Below are 22,410 nucleotides of genomic sequence, written 5' to 3'. Positions count from 1 at the left end.
CCGCGTGGCGCCCGAAGCAGAAGCTGTTCGCAAGTGCCGGTCGGTCAGATCCAGAGATTACTACTACCGAATACTACTTCGAAGACTTCTATAAAGCTAAGTACCCCGTTGGGGACTCTTTCTTGCCTCAGCCGATGTCAGAGAAAGTTAACTGTTTATCTTGTGGGAAACAAATACCTCATAAAGATTTCCACTCCTATTGCATACATTGTTTAGGCCCAGACCACAACGTAGCAGCTTGTCTAGCCTGTGCTTCTTTTAACCGACGGACGCTTAGACGTCGTTCGGACTTTGCTGAACAGATTTTCGGCTCCGATTTTGCCTACATTATGCCGTCGGATCCTCCGACTACGCAAATAACCAAAAAACGCAAAGAAAAGGACCGACACTCGCAGTCCGCGGTTTCGGCTGAAACCGCGGTTAAGCAAACCACGAGTGTCTCGGTTTCGGCCGAAACCGAGCAAGCGGTTCTTTCTTCAGCCGATAACATGCCTTCTACCGAGGCCTCTTCTAACCTGGTAGAAACGGCTTCTGAAATCCAACCTTCTGTTGCGGTTTCACGGGATTTATCAGACACCATTCCCCTGGATATTTCAACCCCTGCACTTGGAGCTGCTAGGCCTCCTCCAGCTATGTTTATTAAGGCCTTTGCCAGGGCTAAAGCAGCCAAAGCATCAAAACCTGTGCCTGCCAAGCCCCCCTCTCACAGGCCCAGCACCAGCTCCCATATGCTTTCTTTGGCTGAGGATCTCATCTCTTTAATTCGTGGAGCCCAGCCTCATCCAGACAGGGCCTCTCTCCCTCCTCCAGAAAAGAGGCCTAGAGCAGAGCCCCCTGAGCCAGTATCCACAGATGATTCCTCTGATGACTCAGAACATACAGACCCTCCTGAGGCTTCTTATTCTCCTTACGAAGACTCTGATGCTGAGGAGTCCATCCCTTCAGCCTCTCCTCCTGAGGAATTTTCCTTTGGGGAAACCTTGCATGCTATGAGGGAACAATTTCAGTGGCAGGGCCAAGATTTCTCAGACTCTAGAAAAAGGCTTAGGACCTTTCTACATTTGCCACAGCATAGGCCTTTAGCTATACCTCCAGTTCTTTCTGTTGTTGATGATGCATTTAATGATGCTTGCACTGCTCCTGATTCCTTACCTCTGGCTCCTGCTAAGCCCGATAGGTACTACAGGGTCCCGGACACTCATCACCACTTATATAAGGCTCCTTTTGCAGATCCAGAGACTATCTCCCAGGGTCCTAAAGCTGTAGCAGCTATTTCTTCTAAAAAACCCCTCCCCTCTGAAAGGAAATCCAGGTCCTTAGAGAGATGGGGTAAAAATTTTACACCTCTGCTACTTCGTCAGCTAGAGCTTTGAACTGCCAATTTCATATGATTCAATATCAAGAGTTTATGCTTGACCAGTTGACTAAAAAGCTGTCCTCTGAAGAATCTTTAGATAAAAAGTATGTTCAAGAAATGGTACATAACATACAGCAGGTTAGTAACCATTCTTTAAAATGTGGCTATGATGCACTGGAGGCTTCCTTTAGATCAGCCATGACTGGCACAGTTATCAGGAGGCATGCATGGTTGAAAGAACAGGCATTACCAGACCATGTCAAATCTAAGCTTTTGGATGCACCTATGGACAAGGTCAATTTATTTGGTTCCCCTGCACAGCAGGTACTAAAAAAGATGGAAGAGAAAGCAAAATCTGTGCAAACAGTGAAAGATTTCTTACAAGTTCAACCTCCAAGGTTTAGCAGGAACTGGCCCTCCACGAACTGGTCCTTTCCGGACTCCTCTAAGGCACAAAGAGGCAGGAATAGCCGCTCTAGAGGCAGAAACCAATCCAGGGGTGCCTACAGGGGTTGCCAGTGGCAGGGTAACAACCAACGAGGCACGGATACAGCCACCACCACTACAACAACTCAATCACAGTGACTTGGCAGTGGCACCGCCTACCAGGGAGCAACTAGAAGCACCCTTAGGCGGAAAGCTAACCTTATTTTCAAAAAACTGGCACTGCATTAGAAGAGAAAAATGGATTTTGCAAACTATAGACCAAGGTTACAGGTTCCATTTCCATACTCTACCAGGAAAGATAGGAATGCCAAACCTACCACCTACTCAAAGGACAGAAGCTCTAAAACAAAATATCTCAATTATTAAGAATGAGAGCTGTGGAAAAGGTACCATCTATGGAGCAAGGAAAGGGATTTTACTCCAGACTCTTCCTGGTACCAAGAAAAGAAAACAAATGAAGGCCTATTCTAGACCTGTCCGCTTTAAACACATTCCTCATTGTTCCAAAATTCAAAATGCTGACCCTACAGCAGCTTCTTCCCATGCTGGGCAAGGAGTCTTGGCTGGTAACTCTAGATCTCAAGGAGGCATACCTGCACGTCCCCATAAGACCAATTTGCAGAAGATACCTCGGATTTCTTGCAGGATCAGAGCATTATCAATTCTCAGCATTGCCCTTTGGCTTATCTACTGCGCCCAGAGTGTTCACGAAATGCCTGGCATCAGTTATCGCTCATTGCAGACTTCAGGGGATTCAAATCTATCCCTACCTGGACGACTGCCTGATACAAGCGGACAACAAAAACAAACAGAAGACTTGCAAAGAGTCATCTACCTGCTGCAAGCCCTGGGATATACGGTCAATACAAAAAAGTCAAGGCTGATTCCATCCCAAAGAATAACCTTTCTGGGTGCAGAACTGGACACATCAAAACAAATGGCATTTCTAACTGCAGAAAAGAAAGAGCAACTTCCTCTCTACTTCTTGGCATTAACAAAGCAGAACCATCTAACTGCAAGAAAAGTGCTACAAGCTCTAGGCTTCATGGCATCCTGCATAATACTGGTCCCTCATGCCAGGCTGCATATGAGAAAGCTACAGTGGTACCTAAAGAATTTGTGGTCCCAGCACAAGCACAGCCTAGAAACCAAAATTCCAATGATCCCATGCCTGAAGCAAGAGTTCCTATGGTGGGCTCAGGCCTGCCAATCAAACACAGGATTGCCCTTCTGCAAAAGTCAACCAAGACAAACCATCACGACAGATGCCTCTGACCTCGGTTGGGGGGCACACATGCTGGGCAAGTGCATTCAAGGCCTATGGACTCAAGACCAGCTGCATCTGCACATAAATCTAAAAGAAATGATGGCAGTAAAATTGGCAATCCAGGCATTCAGACCTTTTCTCCAAGAAGGCCAGTTGATGATAAGGACAGACAACACCACAGTTATGTGGTACATCAACAAACAGGGAGGCACACACTCATACCCTCTATGCCGGCTGGCACTGGACCTATGGGATGTGGCTCTGAGCTACAACATTCAGTTACAGGCAATTTATGTACCAGGGAAGGAAAACATTCTAGCAGACATATTAAGCAGAACTACAACAGATGCCCACGAATGGATGCTGCATCCGGACATCTTCAAAACCATCACAAGAGAATGGGGATTCCCACAAATAGACTTGTTTGCATCCCAATTCAATCACCAGTTGAAGAAATTCTGCACAAGGACTTGCCACCCACTTGCTTGGAAGGTGGACTCCCTATCTTTCAGTTGGAAAAGCCTGACAGCATACGCATTCCCACCACTTCCTTTGATGCACAAGGTGCTTCTGAAGATCAAAGAGGAACGTCCGAGGATCATTCTGATAGCCCCAGACTGGCCAAGACAACATTGGTATCCACTGCTGAGGAGCATGTCCCGGGAACAAATATGGACACTGCCCCTGATCCCATTACTGCTAACACAGAACAACTACAACATCCTGCATCCAAACCTAAAAACTCTGCAGCTAACTGCCTGGAACATTACATAACAGCAATTAACCCAAATTTATCCCAAAGGGTTAAAGACATAATCCTGGAGGCTCGTAGACCTTCAACAAGAAAGAATTATGCAGCAAAATGGAAAAGATATCTCATCTGGAGTACTGCAAAGGGGCAAGATGTGACACTGGTGAACATAGCCAACATCCTGGAGTACTTGGCGGAGCTCTTCCATACAGGCCTGTCCTATTCTTCCATCAAGATACATGCATCCGCTATTTCAGCAGAATACAGCTTGGATCCTCCTGTCTTCTCGCATCCTCTGCTCAGACAGTTTCTGAGAGGAATTAAAAATGTAACACCTCCCAGGAAACCTCCATTGCCAGCATGGGACTTGAACTTTGTGCTAGAAAAACTGACTCTTCCTCCTTTCGAACCAGCAGCAACAGCAGAATTACAATACTTGTCCTGGAAGACTGCTTTCCTGCTGGCAATAACTTCAGCAAGAAGGGTCTCTGAACTACAGGCATTAATGGCAGTGCAACCCTTCCTGATCTTCCATCAAGATAGAGTGTCCATGAGAACAAATCCTACATTTATGCCTAAGGTGGTATCCAGAGTCTCTTTAAATCAGGCTATCCACCTTCCTACATTCTTCCCCAACCCACAGAACAGGGGAGAAAGGCTCTTACATACCTTGGATGTACACAGACAATTACGCTACTACCTGGACAGGACAAAAAACAATAGAAAAACTGACCAGCTTCTGGTAGCATATGCAACAGGGAAGGAAGGAAAACCAATTTCTAAACAAACAATCTCCAAATGGATAGGAAATTGCATTAGATTTTGTTACTCCTACCATGGAAAGAAAACTCCAGAGAACATCAGGCCTCACTCCACAAGGGCTACAGCCACTACCACAGCTTTCTTACGAGGAGTGTCTACCAAGGACATTATAGAGGCTGCTACTTGGACCTCCGTGCATACATTTGCCAAGCATTATAACTTACCTCTATACTCTAGATCCCGTGCTGGTTTTGCCACTGCTGTTTTGCAAGGGATCCTAACTACACCATAATCTCTTCTCATTTCCTCCTCCCTAGTTTAGCTATGGTATTCTACCCATTTGTAAAGACTGCAGATGCATCCTTGAAGGACATAGTACAGTTTTGTACCTACCATAAATGTAGATGTCCGAGAGGAATGCATCTGCAGTCAGGATTACCCACCCTCCTTCCCTCTGAGGTACTCCTAGGGTATTTGCCAATCTTCAGCTAGCTTGGGGATCTATTATGGTGTATTTGTTTGTATATATGTACATACATGCTTATTTTGTGTGTTTGCTCTCTACTATTTGGAAACTTTGGCATTTATCCAAATTTAGCCATCCAAGAGGGCACCTGGCATCTGGGGCAAGAAACACTGAGGAAAATGGCGTCGGCTGATGCCTTTATACCTGAATAACTGCCGCAATGACCTCGGGTGAAGTGCGACACCAGCCGAAGCCAGACCCAGACTTTGGAATCCGGCCGGCCGAAGGGCTGCCTGACGACAGGACAACCCATTTGTAAAGACTGCAGATGCATTCCTCTCGGACATCTACATTTATGGTAGGTACAAAACTGTACTTTTTCCATTGTCTAGTAATTGCTTTTTTGGCAGCCACCATAACTAGACTCAGCAAGGCCTTACCATGTCTAGGCAATTCCAATTCTGTATCATATCTCAAAAAAAATAATTTCCTTAGTCATAACCGTTTGCTCCCCAATATTTCTGATAGAGTAGTCCGAAGGAAACTTTTTAAAAGTTTGCCAACTCATTACGCTCCTAGAAAATGTTCCCAGTTACCTCTTCTGCATCACGCCTCCTATATTTGCTGTTTATCGAAGAAAAAATTCTTTGGCGTTTACTTGGGATACAAAAATGTCTATGTAAACAATTCCAAACAAAGATCTTAAATCTTCTGGACTTTGTTGCATATTTGGGAGATGTACATAGTATACCCCATTGTTACTTTAGTTCTCACCTATTTCAACCTGTAGCACGTTCAATGCATGATCCAACCACTTTCTGTGCTGGCACCTATAATCCTGTCCCTGTTGTTGCATTCCAAATGTGTTTAACTTGCTCTTCCTTGCACACAGCTGTATAGCCATCACACATTACTTAAATAATTTTCTCCTGAACTCACTTTTAAAAAGCTTGATCTTACAAATTGCTTTCTCTTTTACCTTCCACTTTGATACAACAATACATCGGTGGCGCAAAACAGATTTTATACACAAGTTGCAAAATGTATCTATTAAAATGTTCTGTTTTTTTTTTAAACTGATTGTCTTGCTGTGCTTTCTATTTGCAGTCATTCTATTAAATTACAATGATTTTTAAGAATTTTTCTCATTTGCTTTTTATACCCCTTGTACATGTATGTAAACTTGGAGCTTTTCTCATGCCTCCTCTGAAAAAGAGGCAACTTATGCCCAAGCAGACAGACCTGGTGAATGCTAATAATTAAAAGTTCAATAAAATAAATTAACATTATAGTGCTTCAGAGAAAGTTGTACAGTACATAAAGTTTTATCCAAATTAGACAAATTAAAACTTTAGTGTTCCAGTTAAAGCCAAGAGTGTTCTTCTATGGTTAGTTTTGTTGGAATTCTTTGTGGTGAAGGGGTGTGTATACAAACTTTTGTGAGTTAGTACAGATTAAGGCTGTGTACTGTTAACAAGCTTCATCCTGTAGCCTTGGGTTTGATGCCCTTGGCCACTAATTTTCTACTGCTCCTAGGCTGAGACTGAATTGGGCTCCTGCTGGATCAGTCCAGTACCATAGCAAACAAAAATAAAAATTGTGGAAGTTTGTACTGTGCTTAGTGGAGTAGATGGAAATTACAGAAAAAACAAAGTATTGATTTAAAATGGCAGAAGTATTTGTAAGGGAGTTCATTGAAGATATAAGTAAATGGAAATTGTTTGATATTTTTTGGATATAAGCAAGTTAAAGCACAAAGTGTTTTGTATCAAGAGATTTTGCAAAATTACGGCACATCCAGTAGATATGTAAAATTTCTTTAAAACATTATTTCTGTAAGCTACCCCTCCCATGGATATGTACAGAGGAAAAAAACTGTTGTATAAGGAATGGCCAAACCATGCATGAATTTGCCTTTTATTTGGCCCTCCATACTCTCCATTAGCACAGCCCCATTGCTCTTTTGGCTCCTTACTGAGAGAAAGGCGATTAAGGAGTTTTGGCAAGGCTGGCATGTAGGCATGTCAGGGTACTTCATGTATACTTGGTAACACAAACATGCCCCCCATGACGGATCTGTCATGCATCTCCCCTTCCCCTTTGTTTTCCTGTGAAGAACCCCAGAATCCCTTAGCCAAGTAGGAAATCCACTTTTCTCCAGTGTAATCAAGTTAGAATTTGGACTTGCTCATACGTTGATGTGTGTAAAGGAAGAGTATAAATGCAAAGAAAGACCAAAGCGTAGAAGTACACATGATGGAAAGGATTAAGTAGTGGGTTATGTTTTTGATTGTGTTTTGTTTAATTTAAATGCAGAGGCCCATAGAAAATTTGAACTATGGATAGTTTATAGCATATGAATGGCCATGGAATTTAAATTGTTTAACTTGAAAGGTGGACCATTTGACAAGTGTTTTGTAGTTTTGCACTTTGTCATAAACAAACAATAAGATGCAAGCTAAATTAGATTCTATACAGATGTTCAAGATGAATTAGATGGTAGCTTTTCAAACGAATGGTGAAAGAATGTAGTTCAGCAGATGGGAAAGCAGTTAGTAAAAACTTTTTTTTTTATTTATTGTTCCTTTACTTTGTATGCTTGTATGTATGTTGCAAGTAATAATGTCTTCCATAGTTGCATTGGAGTTTTCAGCATCCACCTGTAGTGCCAACAACTTGGGAACTATAGATGTTCTTCGTATTTCACTGTTGCAGTCATCACACTTGGGCCATCTGCCTGCAAGTTGCCCTCAGTCGGCCCGAATACCAGAGGCTTGGGATTTCTGCGTCGGATGCTGTTGCCTCTTCCATGACGTCAGGTCATCAGGGGTATAAAACATGCAGCCGATGCCATTACATCAGCTTTTCTTGCCTTGCAAGAGCCCAGTTCGCAAGTGCCAGTCGGCTGCTACCTGAAATTTTCGTTTTTCGAGTTTCAAACTTGAAGTCTTCTAAAGCCAAGTACCCATTGGGGATCCTTTTTTCTTCCTCTAACCGATGTCAGAAAAAGTTAACAATTGTCTTGCCTGTGGAAAGCAAATACCTCACAGAGATTTTCATTCTTACTGCATCACCTGTTTAGGCCCAGACCACGACGTTCTTTGCTGTCTGTTTTGTGCCTTGTTCAACGCCCGAACTGTTCGTTGCGGGGCTATCTTTGTCTGCTAAATTCTTTCGCTGTCCTTCTCCGTATTCCGAAATGGCTTTAAGCCTTCCAACTACCGATCTTCCGAAAAAACGTAAGGATAAAGACAGAGACAGACCACATAGGTCCAAAACTGCCAATGATACTTCCGTTAAGCTAGTCACCAGTCTGCTGGTACTCAGTGAGGCGCTTTTGCAGTGTCTGATACCCGCTTTTGCAGATTCGCAGGCATCTACTGAGACCCATTCGGAGTCCGCTATGCAGTGAAATGCTTCTTCGACTATGGAACCTGCGTATGTCTCTACCTTGGATGGGTCTGGAGCTGCTGTGCAGGCACCGGCTTCTGAGGGTGTGTTCGGGCCTTCCGATGTTCGTATTAAATCGACTTTTTCATTTTTAACTAAAACTACTGAATTTGTCAAGCCCAGAATTCACACTACGCCTGGGAAACCGATGACCAAAGCACATTCTCAAGCACCCATGCCTCAGAAACGAATGCTTAGAATGGCTGAGGACCTTATTACTTTAATTAGGGGAAGCCAGTCTTCTCCTTCTAAAAGACAAAGAATTGATTTTCCTTCTGATTCTGCAGACCATGAGTCCGATGACTGTGACCCCTCTGATTGCCAGGACATACCCTTATCCACCTATGAGGATTCCGATGCAGAGGATTCCATTCCCTCTGCCTCCCCTCCAGAGGACTTTTCTTTCAGTGAAACCTTGCATACCCTAAGAGAGCATTTCCACTGGGAATGCCAGGGCTACCCTCAGTTAAGAGACTCTGGGAATTTTTAGACTTGCCTCAGCACAGGCCTGGCCTCTAGCTCTACCCCCGTCTTGGATGTTGTAGATGTCTTCGTGGAATCAAGTCTTTACTCCTGATACTTTACCTCCAGCTCCTAGAAAGCCTGACGGGTACTACAGAGTACCTGACTTTCACAAATTTCTCTCTCAAAATCCTACTGCAGATCCAGAGACCATTTCCCAGGGACCTAAAGGTATTAAGGCTACTGCAGCCAAAAACCCTACCCCTTCGGACAAGGATACTAGGGCTTTAGACAGATGGGGTAAGATGGTAGATACCTCTGCAACTCTTGCTATCAGGGCTTTAAATTGCCAGTTTCACATGTTGAAGTACCAGCAGCATATTATGGTACTAATTAAACAAAAAATGTTGATTCCTGATTGTGCAGAAAAAGATTTAATGCATTCTGCAAACCAAGTTAGTAAACCTACTTTGCAGTGTGGTTTTGATGCCTTAGAAGCATCTTGCAGGGCTGCTGTCACTGGGTCTGTTCTGAGAAGGCATGCTTGGCTGAAGGAACAAATCTTGCCAGACCATGTCAAAGCAAAATTACTAGATGCTCCATTAAATCAATAATGTTTGTTTGGCACAAAAGCAGAAGAAGTTCTTAAAGATGGAGGAAAAAGCTAAATCTATGCAAACTGTTAAAGATTTCTTACAGGTGTAGCCACCTAGATTCAGTAGGCATTGGCCTTTGAAAAACTGGTCCTTTCCAGTCCCTTCCAGGCCTTCTCAGTCCAAACCCAGGGGCAACAGACCACAAAGACTGCATTCTCAGGGTATGCACAGATCTAAACAACGGAGTGCTCCCACCTCAAAAACAGGGAGTGGTAAGCCACCCTCTTATGGAAAAAGTTCACAATGACTTCTCCTGCATCCTTCCCAGCCATGGCCAAGTACTTGCATCCCTAGGAGGAAAACTTGCCCTGCATGCAAAAAAACTGGGAACACATTACCTAGGACCGTTGGGTCTTAAACATTGTATCCCAGGAATACAGATTCTGCTTCCATTCACTGCCAACCCCAAGTGGATTGCCAGACCTTCCCCCAAACCAGTGGGCAGAGGCCCAAAAGCAAGTATTTTCTCTTCAGTCTCAGGGCTATTCAACCTGTTCCAGTAGAGCAAAGGAGACAGGGTTTCTACTGCAGACTGTTTCTGGTGCCCAGAAAAGAAAACACTTGGTGACTTATCCTGGATCTGTCAATTCTCAACGCCTTCCTGGTGGTACCAAAGTTCAAAATGCTTACACTCCAACAACTGCTACCTATGCTAGCCAATGACTCCTGGCTGGTCACCCTAGACTTAAAAGAAGCTCATCTGCACATCCCCATAAGGAAATCTTGCAGGAAATATTTACGTTTCAGAGCAGGCTCTATGCACCATCAGTTCTCTCCACTTCCCTTTGGCTTATCTACTTCGCCCAGGGTATTCATAAAGTGCCTGACTCCAGCCATTGCATACTGCAGGCAGAGAAACATTCAGATTTACCCATACTTGGACGATTGCCTGATTCAGGCAGACAAGAACTGCTACTTCAGCGCCTGATATTTGTAGAGACACTCCTAACTTCTCTGGGGTATACCATCATCGAAAAGAAATCGCATCTGGTACCAGCCAAGAAATTGTATTCCTGGGAGCAAGCTTGAACACAACTTCCCAGATGGCATTCCTCACTCCAGAAAAGCAGTTTTATTTGACAAATTACTTCAAACTACTGGCCACCCAAACCCAGCTACCTGCAAGAAAAATACTGCAAGCTCTAGGGTTCATGGCCTCTTGCATTCTCCTAATTCCGTATGCAAGACTGCATATGAGTTAACTTCAGTGGTACTTAAAAAGTCTCTGGTGTCAGCATTCTCAAGACCTGGAAACAGTGATTCTGATCATTTCTTGCCCAAGGACAGAGTTACTTTGGTGGGCAGATTCACCCCCTGCCACCCAAACCTTGACAACAGATTCATCAGACTATGCATAGAGGGCTCACCTGTTAGGCAAATGCATTTAAGGCAAATGGAGCCCAGAACAAATGCACCTGCATATCAGTCAGAAAGAAATGTTAGCTGTACAAAATGCACTGACAGCCTTCCAATACCTTATCCTTCCAGGATAACTCTTGATAAAGACAGCTTTAAAACTGAAAAGGTACGGTATGTGTGTGTGTGTGTGTTTTTTTTTGTGTGTGTGGGTGTGCATCTACACATGAGTACAGACATGTATATAAGTACACATCATTATAGTGATGCTGTATTAAAATTGAGAATTCAATCATAAATGCATTGACAAAGTCTTTTTTGATGCAAGTTATAAATGTTTGTTGCATTTAATACGTTAATGTTTTAAAGGAAAATGAGTTATGGTATTTTTAAAAGAACATTGGTCATTAATTGAGTAATTAATCATGGTTGAATCAATTCAATTATGATATTATTTCCTGTATCTTGTTTTAAAAGACATGAGTTGGAGAGGGCTCATGTCTTTTCTGAAGAAGTTCACGTTGGTAATAAAAGTGGATGAAAGCGCCAAGAACGATTCTTTTGCCTTTATTGTGGCTATCGCACCATTTTGCTATCTTTGTGTTCACAGAGTTTCTTGATAAAGACAGACAAGACCACAGTCCTGTGGTACATAAACAAGCAGGAGGGAACTCATTCCTACCCACTCTGCAGGTTAGCCATGGCTCTGTGGAACACAGCCTTGAGCAGACAAGTGCACTTGCAAGCTCAATTCCTGCCAGGCAAACAAAATTCCCTGCAAACGACTTAAGCAGAAATGTAATGGACCCGCATGAGTGGAAACTGGAACCCAGTTCATTCAAGCTTCTAATCCACAGGTGGGGGACACCAGACGTGGACCTCTTTGCTTCCCCCAGAACCATCAATTGAGCAAATTTTGCACCAGAACTCCCCACAGCCAAGCATGGAAAGTGGATTGCCCTATCCTTTACATGGGAAAACCTCTCAATCTATGCCTTTCCCCCTCTGCCCCTTCTTTCGAAAGTACTACTCAAGATCAAACAGGACAGGCCAAGGATAATTCTTACTGCACCAGACTGGCCATGCCAGCACTGGTACGCACTTTTATGCAGTCTGGCAACAGTGCCACCCTGGCACCTGCATCAGACCCCCTCTCTGCTGTCGCAGCAGGAGGGCCAGATTTTGCCTCCTCGGCTGCAAACCCTGAACCTAGCAGCCTGGCTTATTCCCTGAATACATCACCAGCAACAGTCAGCAAACAGGTGCTGGATGTCATCCTTGAGGCCAGGAGGCCTAGTACTCTGAAATCCTATTCATAAAAGTGGAAAAGATGCTGTTCTTGGAGCCAGTGTCAGGGAAAGGACACAGCCATGCCCACCTTACCTCAAATCCTAGATTATGTAGCAGAGCTGTCCACAAAGGCCTATCCTTCTTATCCATTAAGATTCCTGCCTCTGCCATCTCAGCTCATTATAATACTGAGCCACCCCTCTTCTTTCACCCTCTGTTCAGTTCCTGAGAGGAGCTAACAATTTAAGACCCCTGAGGAGAGCTCCCACTCCTGCCCGGGATCTTAACTTTGTACCAGAGAAGCTCATGCTTCCCCCTTTTGAGCCTGCTGCTACAGCAGAGTTAAAATTCCTCTCTTGGAAAACAGCCTTACTTCCAGCCATCACTTAAGCAAGAAGTGTCTGAGTTACAGGCCCTTATGGCTGTGGAACCATTCATTATCTTCCATGCGGACAGGGTTTCCCTCAGGACTAACCCATAATTTCTGCCCAAGGTGGTATACAGTGTGGCTTTAAACCAATCCATCCATTTACCAACCTTTTTTCCTAATCCTCAGAATAAAGGGGAAAGGAATCCTGCACTCCTTGGATGTGCACAGACTGCTTAGGTTCTACCTTGACAGGACTAAACCGTTCAGAAAATCTGACCAGCTGCTAGTCAGCTTTGCTACGAGGCAGAGGGCAAGGCCATTTCAAAGCAAACCATCTCCAAATGGATAGCACACTGCATCCATTTCTGCTTCAAGCACCATGGAAAACCTACCCCACAGGGGATCAGAACTTATTCCGCTAGGGCTACCTCAACCTCTACAGCATTTCTCAGTGGAGACCCTACCAGGGACATCCTGGAAGCTGCAACCTGGAGTTCAGTACACACCTTCACCAAGCATTACCACTTATCTATATATTCTAAATCCAGAGCTGGATATGCTACAGCAGTCTTACAAGGCCTGCTAGCCAGCCCTAATACTTCTTGACTGCCTCCACCCTTCCTCAGCTTTGGGAATCAACCCAAGTGTGATGACTGCAACATTGGAACACGAAGAACATAGTACAGTTGTGTACACTTACCATAAATGTAGATGTTTGAGTGTATTCACTGTTGTAGTCATGGTTAGCCTCCCTCCAGCCCCCTGACTTTTCTATACTTTTTACCTATCCTCTTTTTTGGCCATATTTTATGGCAATGATATTTACTTTTTACTGGAGGTGTTCCATACCATGTAATTGCTTCCTATTTTGGGGTCTCCTGACATCTAGGGCAAGAAAAACTGATATAATGGCGTTGGCTGCATGTTTTGTACCCCTGACGACCTGACATCATGGAAGAGGAGACAGCATCCAACGCAGAAATCCCAAGAGATAACCCAAGTGTGATGACTGCAACAGGTGAATACACTCGAACATGTACATTTATGGTAAGTATACACAACTGTACTGTCTTTCCTTTAGTGTTCTCAGAAGAGTGAATACCTCAGTTTGTAAGAAGGGAAAGGGTATGAAGTGAAGAAGATTCTGTTGGCTGGAGTGATGGTGCTAGAAACAGGGTTGTTAGGATCAGAGACAACCCTCAAAAGATAGAGGAGTAGGCCTGGAAACCTGGCATGGGGAGGTACCATGAACAGACTGCAGCTTTCCTCCATTGAAGTACACAAACATGCATAGACTGATGTAGTGATAAACCAGTAATCTTGTAGCCTTTTGATCTTTCATGTCTGAGGATACTATGCCTGCCGACGCAATGATATAGCACAATTATTCAGTTAAAACAGTGCCTTTGTCAACCAGTAATTATGTAATTTGCATCTGGAAATTCCATTTATGCAGTGCCTGTACTGAAAACATTATTGGAGTTTAAAAAATGCATTGTATATTCCCTTCCTTGTTGCATCTCTAAACCTTTGTGCAAATGAAATATGTAGCATTTATTTTTATTTATTTTTTTCTCCTTTGTAGGGCAAAGGTGGTACAAAGACACTAATGAACACTATCATGCAACTGCGGAAGATATGCAACCACCCATATATGTTTCAGCACATTGAGGTATGAAGTAAATCAATAGTATATGGGCAAAGGATAGTCTTTGGTATATTTGAGTGCAATGAGAAAACGGTTTTAAATCTTGCTGATCAAACTGCATTTGCTGAATTCAGCAGATGTGTGGCTTTAGTTAAAACTAATTAGGCAAGCATACAAGGATATTGGGTCAAGGAGAGTTGGGGAAAATTGATATTCCTTGGCCCCATCACTCAAGATGCAACTTCTATCTTTCAAGCCCACATGTGGTTTTGTGTAGTATGGAGGCGTGTGTTTTTGTTATCTTGAACTGTAGTGTCCTGTTTGCAGAAGTGTAAATACAGCTCAACTTTTGCCTCCTGAATTAGGGTGCAACAAAAAATCAGTAGTGATGGGGGACATGATTTACGGACATATTTTAAGTATTGGCACTATTAACTTCCCAAATTTTTCTAGTTTTAAGAGGGATGGAGTAAAACTTTGGAAATTTTTGGTTCATCCCTACAATATAGGGACATACAGTTGAAAGGTAACGTTACTGGATGCTTTTCATAGGTATAGACAACTTTACTGTAAGTCACTTTGGTTTACTTACCAATGGCTAGGTCTGTGCCATATTTCATGAAGAGAGGCTGATTGACCTTTTAGTAATGCATTCTAAATGTAGTAGGCTAGATCGTAGAATTAGTATGATGCAAGGTTTTATTATTGTTCCATCAAAAAATTAAAGATAAAATGCTTTCAAATTTATGAAATGTGAAATAAAATAGAAGAGGAAAGCAAGACTAGCTTCATTTTATAGAGGGGCTGGTGGATGTATTGTTTGCTTAATTATAGGTTCATAGTTTACTAATCTTTCTTGCTGTAAGGGCAATAGTAAATATGAATAAGTAAAATATCAACGGGGAGAACACAGTTTCAGACAAAACAATAACTGGAGGTTGATTGCACCCATGATGCTAGAGGGTGTTCATCATATTGACCACTACTGCAGTAGCCTTAGCTTGTATGAGTTATACCGTGTGATGGATGTAACAGCTGGTCAGCTTCTAAAACTTCAGGGCACCTTTCAGGTGCCCAAACAAGTCAGCTCAAGCTGATCTGACTAAAGACAGGTTTGGGCACCAAGCCCTTCAAAGCTTTCCTGCCGCCGAAAGGTAAGCTGTTCTGAGGCTTGAGGCACAGCCTGTGGCTTGTGCTGTTCCTTTGCTGAGCAGATGAGTTCCCTTTGGGGAGAAACACTCTATTTTAAAAAATGTTTAAAAACCCTTTCCTGCTCAGGAATGTTAATTTAAAGCTAGGAATTTGTATTTTAATGACTGTTACAAGACTGTATTGTACTTTTTGATGAGAGAGCTTTTTTCCCCTGTCCATTTAAAAGTTGTCTAAAGTATTAGGGAACAACTTTTCTGTGGATAAATTGTTTTTTTTTACTTTTTGAGGCTGGAAGTGTTTTAAGTGTTTTTTTGCTGTGTTTTATATGAAAAAAGTGACCTGTAAAGATTTTAAATTTTTGTCGACTTTTGCTGCTTGCTTTCCCCAGGAAAGAGGCACCATTTTTGGCTTGACCATGGAACAGACTTTTGGTCCCACAGTCAGTCTGTCTTCCTTCCAACCACAAAAAGAAAGTTAAGCAGACAGCCTTTACCACCACAGCAGGCAAGCAATTTGCCTCCGCCACAGGTGGGTGTGACCCCACTGTGGCCATTAGCTGTACCTCAGACCTCTCATCTTTTACCCCAGATCCCTATGCTGTAGTTCCTACAGCCAGTATGGACTTCAGGGGGTTAACCATGTCCTCTGTGGTGGTTGGTGTCTATACAGTGGGCCTGGGAGAGAGACTCTTGTTGGTCTTCAGGGAGTGAACAGGGTAGACTTTACTTTCCTGTTTTGTCAGAATGTTGTGCCCATCCCTGGGGAAGCTGCTGCTTGCCATTAACACTGTTGGTCCCATCTTCCTTTCAAAAAGAAACAGAAAAGTAAACCTGTATCTACTCTTCCTCAGTGTTTTTTGGACAGGAGTAGTTTACTGGGTCTGACTTGGGATTTAATTCAGGCTTCTTGATCCTTGTAAAGTAGTTTGTGGTTTAAAAAAAAAAAAAAACTTTTCCAGACAAGATTCAAGATTATGAATCTGGACAGGCGGTCGAAGGGACAGATACAGGGGTTTCTCTTCAGATTTCTTGTTCAGGCTCAGCTTGATTCTCCCTTTGGGGGTTTCTGTGTCTGAGTTGACTACTAGAATATGCCAGTGTTTTCATTGGGTGAACACAGAGGTTTCTCAATCCCCCTGAAAATACTGTGAGCTGTTAAAGAATTTCCAGAACCTTCTAGTATTCCTGCAGTTTGGTCAGCTTTGGAGGGATGCATTTCATTGCATGCAGTTTTCCAGTAGTCAGCCAGCTGCCCCTTAAAGGGCAGATAAGATGTATAAATTTCCTCAATATTTTTTACGATTTCCCAGTCTGACCCAGCTGTTATAGCTTTAGTTAATCCTACTGCTGTTAAACATTTAGTTAGTTCCAATTCTGCTCTTTCTGATAAGGATGGAAAGATTATTGATAAGTATGGGGGAAAGTGCATACTTCTGCAACATTGATTTTTCAGAATTTTTATTGGCTCATTTTAGTTCTGACTGATTGTGAAAGTATGAGAAAGTTTTTGTCTGTGAGGAAAAATGTGCTTCAGGTTGTTTACACCGTTGTACAAGTCACTACTTATTGTTTCAGCTACATGATTCAGTTGATATTTCTTCCAGGGTTATGGTCAGTTACTGTTTTGAGGAGGTTTACCTGGTTGCATTCTCAGAATCACGTAGATATTAAAAGTTATTTTTTAGGCTCTTCTCTGGGTCGAGGTTTAGTTTTTGGCCCCTCTGCTGTAGAGATGATCAAAAAGTGTAATGAAAGGGGTGATTTTAATGTTAGGAGTCTCTCAATATTTTTCAGTCTTCATTTTCCAAAATTTCTAAGTGATTCTCTAACCAGTCATCCAATTTTGCCAAAAGCCTCCACAAAATGCAAGTAAACAAATGTTTAAGAAAAAATGACAAGGGGGTTCCAAAATGATTTCTGGAACCTAGAGTCCACGTCAGAATGACTGTTGAAGGGATCTTGCCCCCCCCCCCAATCTGGCAGCCCCTTTTCCCTTCTAGAAAGTCTAAATCTCCACTTTTCCCTTTGACAGCAGATAGTTTCATATAAATATGGTCAGATGATCATTCAAGATTACAGATGGCGGTGGGAGCAAATTCTTCCTTATCAAGGAAAATCCTTTTGCCACCAGACCAGACTATATTTCCGCCTGTGCTTCATCTCATGCTATCCCAGGGAGTTATAGAACCAGTTCCACCTTCCCAGGTGGGAAAAGTTTTTTTTTATTCGAGGATGTTTTTAGTGCAAAGAAAGAAACTGCTTGGAGGACTTTTCTGGCTCTTCCTAAACCTGTTTGTGATGGTGACCAAGTTCAAAATGTCACCTCACAAGCTGTTACCTCCTCTTACTTATTCAAGTTTCATGGTCACACTAGATTTCAAAGATGAGTATCACATCCATTTTTATCCAGACTTCAGGCGTTTAAGGTTTTAATTACATATCAGTTCTTTGGCTATCCACTGCGCCAAGAGTGCTCACAAGCTATCTCTCTCCAGTTATAGTTCATTGCAGTCTACATAGTATCCACATTTTTCCATGACTTGCCTGTCTTTGCAGAATATCTTTCAAAGTGTCAGGAGTCTCTTGTGGGTGAGATCTCTCCTGCACAAGCTGAGGTTCCAAGAGATCATTCAAGTGTCAGCTAGATACCTCAGTTCAAAGAGCTTTTCTGTAGTTGTAAGATTTTCCACTCTGACTTTGGTCACTGTCACTATAAAGGAATACCTTAGGATTTTGGGTCTCGTGACATCCGATTCTCATGATATCCCTGGCAAGACTCCACATGAGAAAGATACTATGGTAACTGAACTCTGGTCCCAGCACTAATATCCTTTGCCTTTTCAAATCCCATTGCTGGGGTTTGTCAGAAGAGATGTTGCTTGGTTGGTGGTAAATAACCTTAAATCAAGGGCTTCCCTTTATTCTCTTCCTGTTACAAAGTAGTCACCACAGACTCCTCTGACTTTGCTTGGGGAGTAGTTTCAGTTGGGATAAAAGTGTTAGGTGTGTGTGACACCAAGAACAAAAGCAAGCACATACATGTAAAAGATACTTGCATGTGGTATGCCAGCAGTCATGGAGAACCAGGATATACCCCTTTTGCAGACTAGCCATGCTAGCTTGGGATATAGCTTCACAGCACAATCTCAAACTGCAGACATCCTACATTTCTTCAGGACAAAACTGTGGCAGACAAGCTGAGCAGGGCAACTACAGACTTTCACAAATGAAAACTACATCAGGGTTTTTTCCAAGACTTGATCCATCCTTTGGGGAGCTCTTGTAGACCTATTTGCCTTGTCTCTAAACAATCATCTGTCAAGATTCTGCTCCAGAACCCCAGGCAAGAAAGCATGGACGATGGATGTCTTCTCTTTCCTTGGACAGGAATATTCCTGTATGCTTTTCCACTGATATGAAAGGTACTTCTGAAGATTCAGGAAGATCATTGTGGTGACTCCTTTCTGGCCCAAGCAACAGTGGATTTCCCTTCCATTTGGAAATGGCCAGGGGCAATTACCTCAAGCTTCCTCGCAGACTGGATCTACTTACCCAATATCAGGCATATTTGATGGACCCTGACCTCAGCCACCTTCAGTTGACTGCCTGCATGATGGCCTCTTAATACCTTCTAGGCACCTGTTTACTGAGGATGTGCAGCAGGTACCGATAGAGGCAAGAAAGCCAGCTACTAGAAAATCATGTATTAGCAAATGGAAACAGTTTTCTAATTGCTGCCAACAACATAACTGGCACACATTCAGGGATAGTTATTTGGTTTTACAGTGTGAGTTATCCTATGGCGTTACTTATTTCTCTGTCAGGGTTCAGTTAGCAATTTCAGCATTGTCAACCCATGGATTCTCCTCTAATGCATTCTCATGTCAAAATGTTTTTGAAAGAGGTTTTGCATAGGAAGCCTCCAAGAAAACCAGTGCCCCCTCTTTGGAATCTTCATTTTGTGTTGGAAGAACTGACACTTGCTCCATTTGAACCATCTAACTTGAAGATCTTTACATGGAAAACGGGTTTACAGATTGCTCTGACATCTGCAAAAAGGTTAGCCAAGTTGCAGTCTTAGTGAGTCAGCTGTATTTCATTTTCCAAAGGGGCAAGGTTTCTTTGCGAACTAATCCTTCCTTTATGCTTAGTGGTATCAGGGTTTATTTTAAGCCAGTGTATCAATCTCCTGTCACTCGTTCCTCTCTAACATGGATAACAAACAGGCGGGGTAGTTCATTTTAGATGCTTTATTACATAGAAATCCATCAGGATGGATAGCATCATCATAATATATAAACAAACTGATTAATGCACCTTAGAGTCTTACATGCGTACATTTCAACACCTTAGTACAAAATGGCAGTCAGGCACACACATGCTCAGTATTTGTACAATTGTGCAAGCCCTTAGGTTCTTACATACACACATTGATCTACACCCCATTTTTTTTTCCTGAACCTAAAACTGAGGCGAATGATACTCCATACCTTGGATGCCAACAGGCAATTCAGGTACTATCTTGACAGAACAAAACCTTTCAGATTTTTTAAATCCGTTGTTAATTTCTTTCAAGGGACAAACTGTGTTAAAGCAGATAATTTCCAAATGGTTGTCCAAGACTATTACCTTTTGTCCTTACCACAACAAAACTACTCCAGGCAGGGTCAAAACCCACTCTACTAGGGCCTTTCCTTCATATATAGCTTTCTTGATAAGATTTGGTATTCTAGAAGTATTCTAGAAGCAGCAGTTTAGTCCTCTGTACAGTTACAAGTTCTAAGCTTGATTTCTTCTTTAGGATGAGATCAGGCTTTGCTAGGACTGTTCCCCAGGAGCTCCTGGACTGTTCTCCTTCCACCTCCCAGATGTAATAAGCTATGGTAATTTACTAAGCTGTACATACAGCTTAGGGTACTGCAGCAGTGATCACTGTGCTGAATATAGTACAGTTGTGTATGTACATTTAACATAACAGTAGATGTTTAATCATTTCTGCACTCCCTACACCTTGCTTTTTGGTGCTGAGTTCATGCTAGGGTGTAAATATTTCTTTGATGTTCATCGTGTTACACTGCTGCAGTCATTACACTTGGGTTATCCTGCTGTCAGGCGGTCCCACAGTTGGCCAGAGTTCCAAAGTCTTGGTCCGGCGTCTGTTGCTGTCGCTTCTTCCCTGATGTCAGTGCACCAGGGGTATACAAGATGCATCCGATGCCATTTTCTTCAGTCTTTCTTGCCACGCGGTGCCCGAAGCAGAAGCAGTTTGCAAGTGCTGGTCGGCCGACTCCTGAGATTTTCGAAGTAGAATTTCAGATCCGAAGTCTTCAATAAAGCTAAGTACCCCGTTGGGGAAACTTTTTCTTGCCTCAGACCGATGTCGGAAAAAGTTAATAATTGTATTTCTTGTGGGAAGCAAATTCCTCATAAGGACTTCCACTCTTACTGTATTCCATGCCTAGGCCCTGATCACGCCGTCACTAGTTGTTGGTTTTGTGCTAGATTTAACAAACGCACTATAAAAAGACGTTTTGATTTTGCTTTGCACTACTTTGTCTGAAGGTTCAATTATACTATGCTGTCGGATCAACCGACCGCAATACCGAAAAAACGCAAAGACAAGGATAAAGACAGGCATCCGAGGTCCAAAACCGACGACGAAACCTCTTCTAGGCCAGTCGCCGGTTCTCAGTGAGGCGCTTTCGCAGCCCCTGACACCTGCTACCTTAGAGCCACAGGCCGCCTCCAACTCCCACGTGGAGACAACTAGGTAGGCCTCTGGAAACTCAAGGTATTGGGCCTACGGAAACTAATCCCTCAGATGGGTCCGGAGCCGCTGAGCAGGCATCGGCTTCTGAGGGTGTTTTCAGACCTTCACAACTTACCATTAAAGCAACAGCCAAGACAAAAGTACCATTAAAGGCAAAGAAGCAAGTACAGCATTCTCCTGGACAGTCCTGCATGCCAAAGAAGCAGATGCTTAAAATGTCCGAAGACCTCATTACTCTAATAAGGGGTCCCCATCCCCCTCCTGAGAAAAGGCCTAGGTAGGATACAGACTGATTCCTCTGATCAGGTTTCCATTTCCTTTGATTCCTCTTCAGACCAGGGATATTCTCTACCCCCTATGAGGACTCTGATGCTGAAGAATCTATCCCTTCAGCCTCTCCTCCTGAGGATTATTCTTTTGGGGAAACTTTACATACCATGAGGGAGCATTTCCATTGGGAAAGCCAGGATTACTCGAAATCCAAGAAAAGGCTCAGGGATTTCCTTTTATTGCCTCAGCACAGGCCCCTGGCTAATCCGCCTGTGCTAGATATTGTGGGTGATGTATTCTCTGAATCCAACTTATCTCCTGATTCTTTGCCCCCTGCACCAGCCAAGCCAGATAGGTATTAGAGTCCCTGACTCTCAAGTTTCTTTATAAAAACCCTTCTGCTGATCCAGAAACCATTTCCCAGGGTCCAAAAGGGGTTAAGGCTTCCATTGCAAAAAATCCAGTACCCTCTGACAGAGATTCCAGAGCTTTGGATAGATGGGGGAAGAAAGTATACACTTCTGCAGCTTTAGCAGTAAGGGCTTTAAATTGCCAGTTTCACATGCTTAAGTACCAACAATATTTAATGGCTCAGTTAAAACAGAAAATGCTTGCAAGCTCAGAAGCTCCTGATTGCAAAGAAATGCAGGATTTATTGCATGCAGTTGAACAGATGGGAAAACCTACTCTGCAGTGTGGTTTTGATTCTTTAGAGGCTTCTTATAGAGCCGCAGTTACAGGTTCTGTGATTCGAAGACATGCTTGGTTAAAAGAACAGAGTTTACCTGATCATGTTAAGGCAAAATTATTGGATGCTGCTTTACAGCATGATACCTTGTTTGGTGTTAAGGCAGAAGAGGCGTTAAAGAAAATGGAGGATAAACCTAAATCTATGCAAACAGTCAAGGATTTCTTACAGGTACAGCCACCTCGGTTT

The 22,410-nt window shown here is 42.9% G+C and overlaps 1 protein-coding gene across 1 annotated transcript in view; it reads left to right on the top strand.

Annotated features, from left to right (window-relative positions):
- LOC122810775 (transcription activator BRG1-like) overlaps nucleotides 1-22,410 on the top strand; it is a 1,556,036-nt gene that overhangs the window by 434,091 nt on the left and 1,099,535 nt on the right. Inside the window, exon 10 of the mRNA XM_044082336.1 lies at nucleotides 14,220-14,306. Within this exon, the coding sequence (XP_043938271.1) occupies nucleotides 14,220-14,306 (87 nt within the window). The remainder of the gene's footprint in view (nucleotides 1-14,219; nucleotides 14,307-22,410) is intronic.

Source organism: Protopterus annectens, chromosome 9.part0 (assembly GCF_019279795.1).
Source record: "Protopterus annectens isolate FY-2018-M chromosome 9.part0, PAN1.0, whole genome shotgun sequence".
In the NCBI taxonomy this organism is placed as follows: Eukaryota; Metazoa; Chordata; order Ceratodontiformes; family Protopteridae; genus Protopterus; species Protopterus annectens.
Note: the sequence above shows the minus strand (reverse complement) of the source record. Positions and strands in the feature narration are given on the sequence as shown.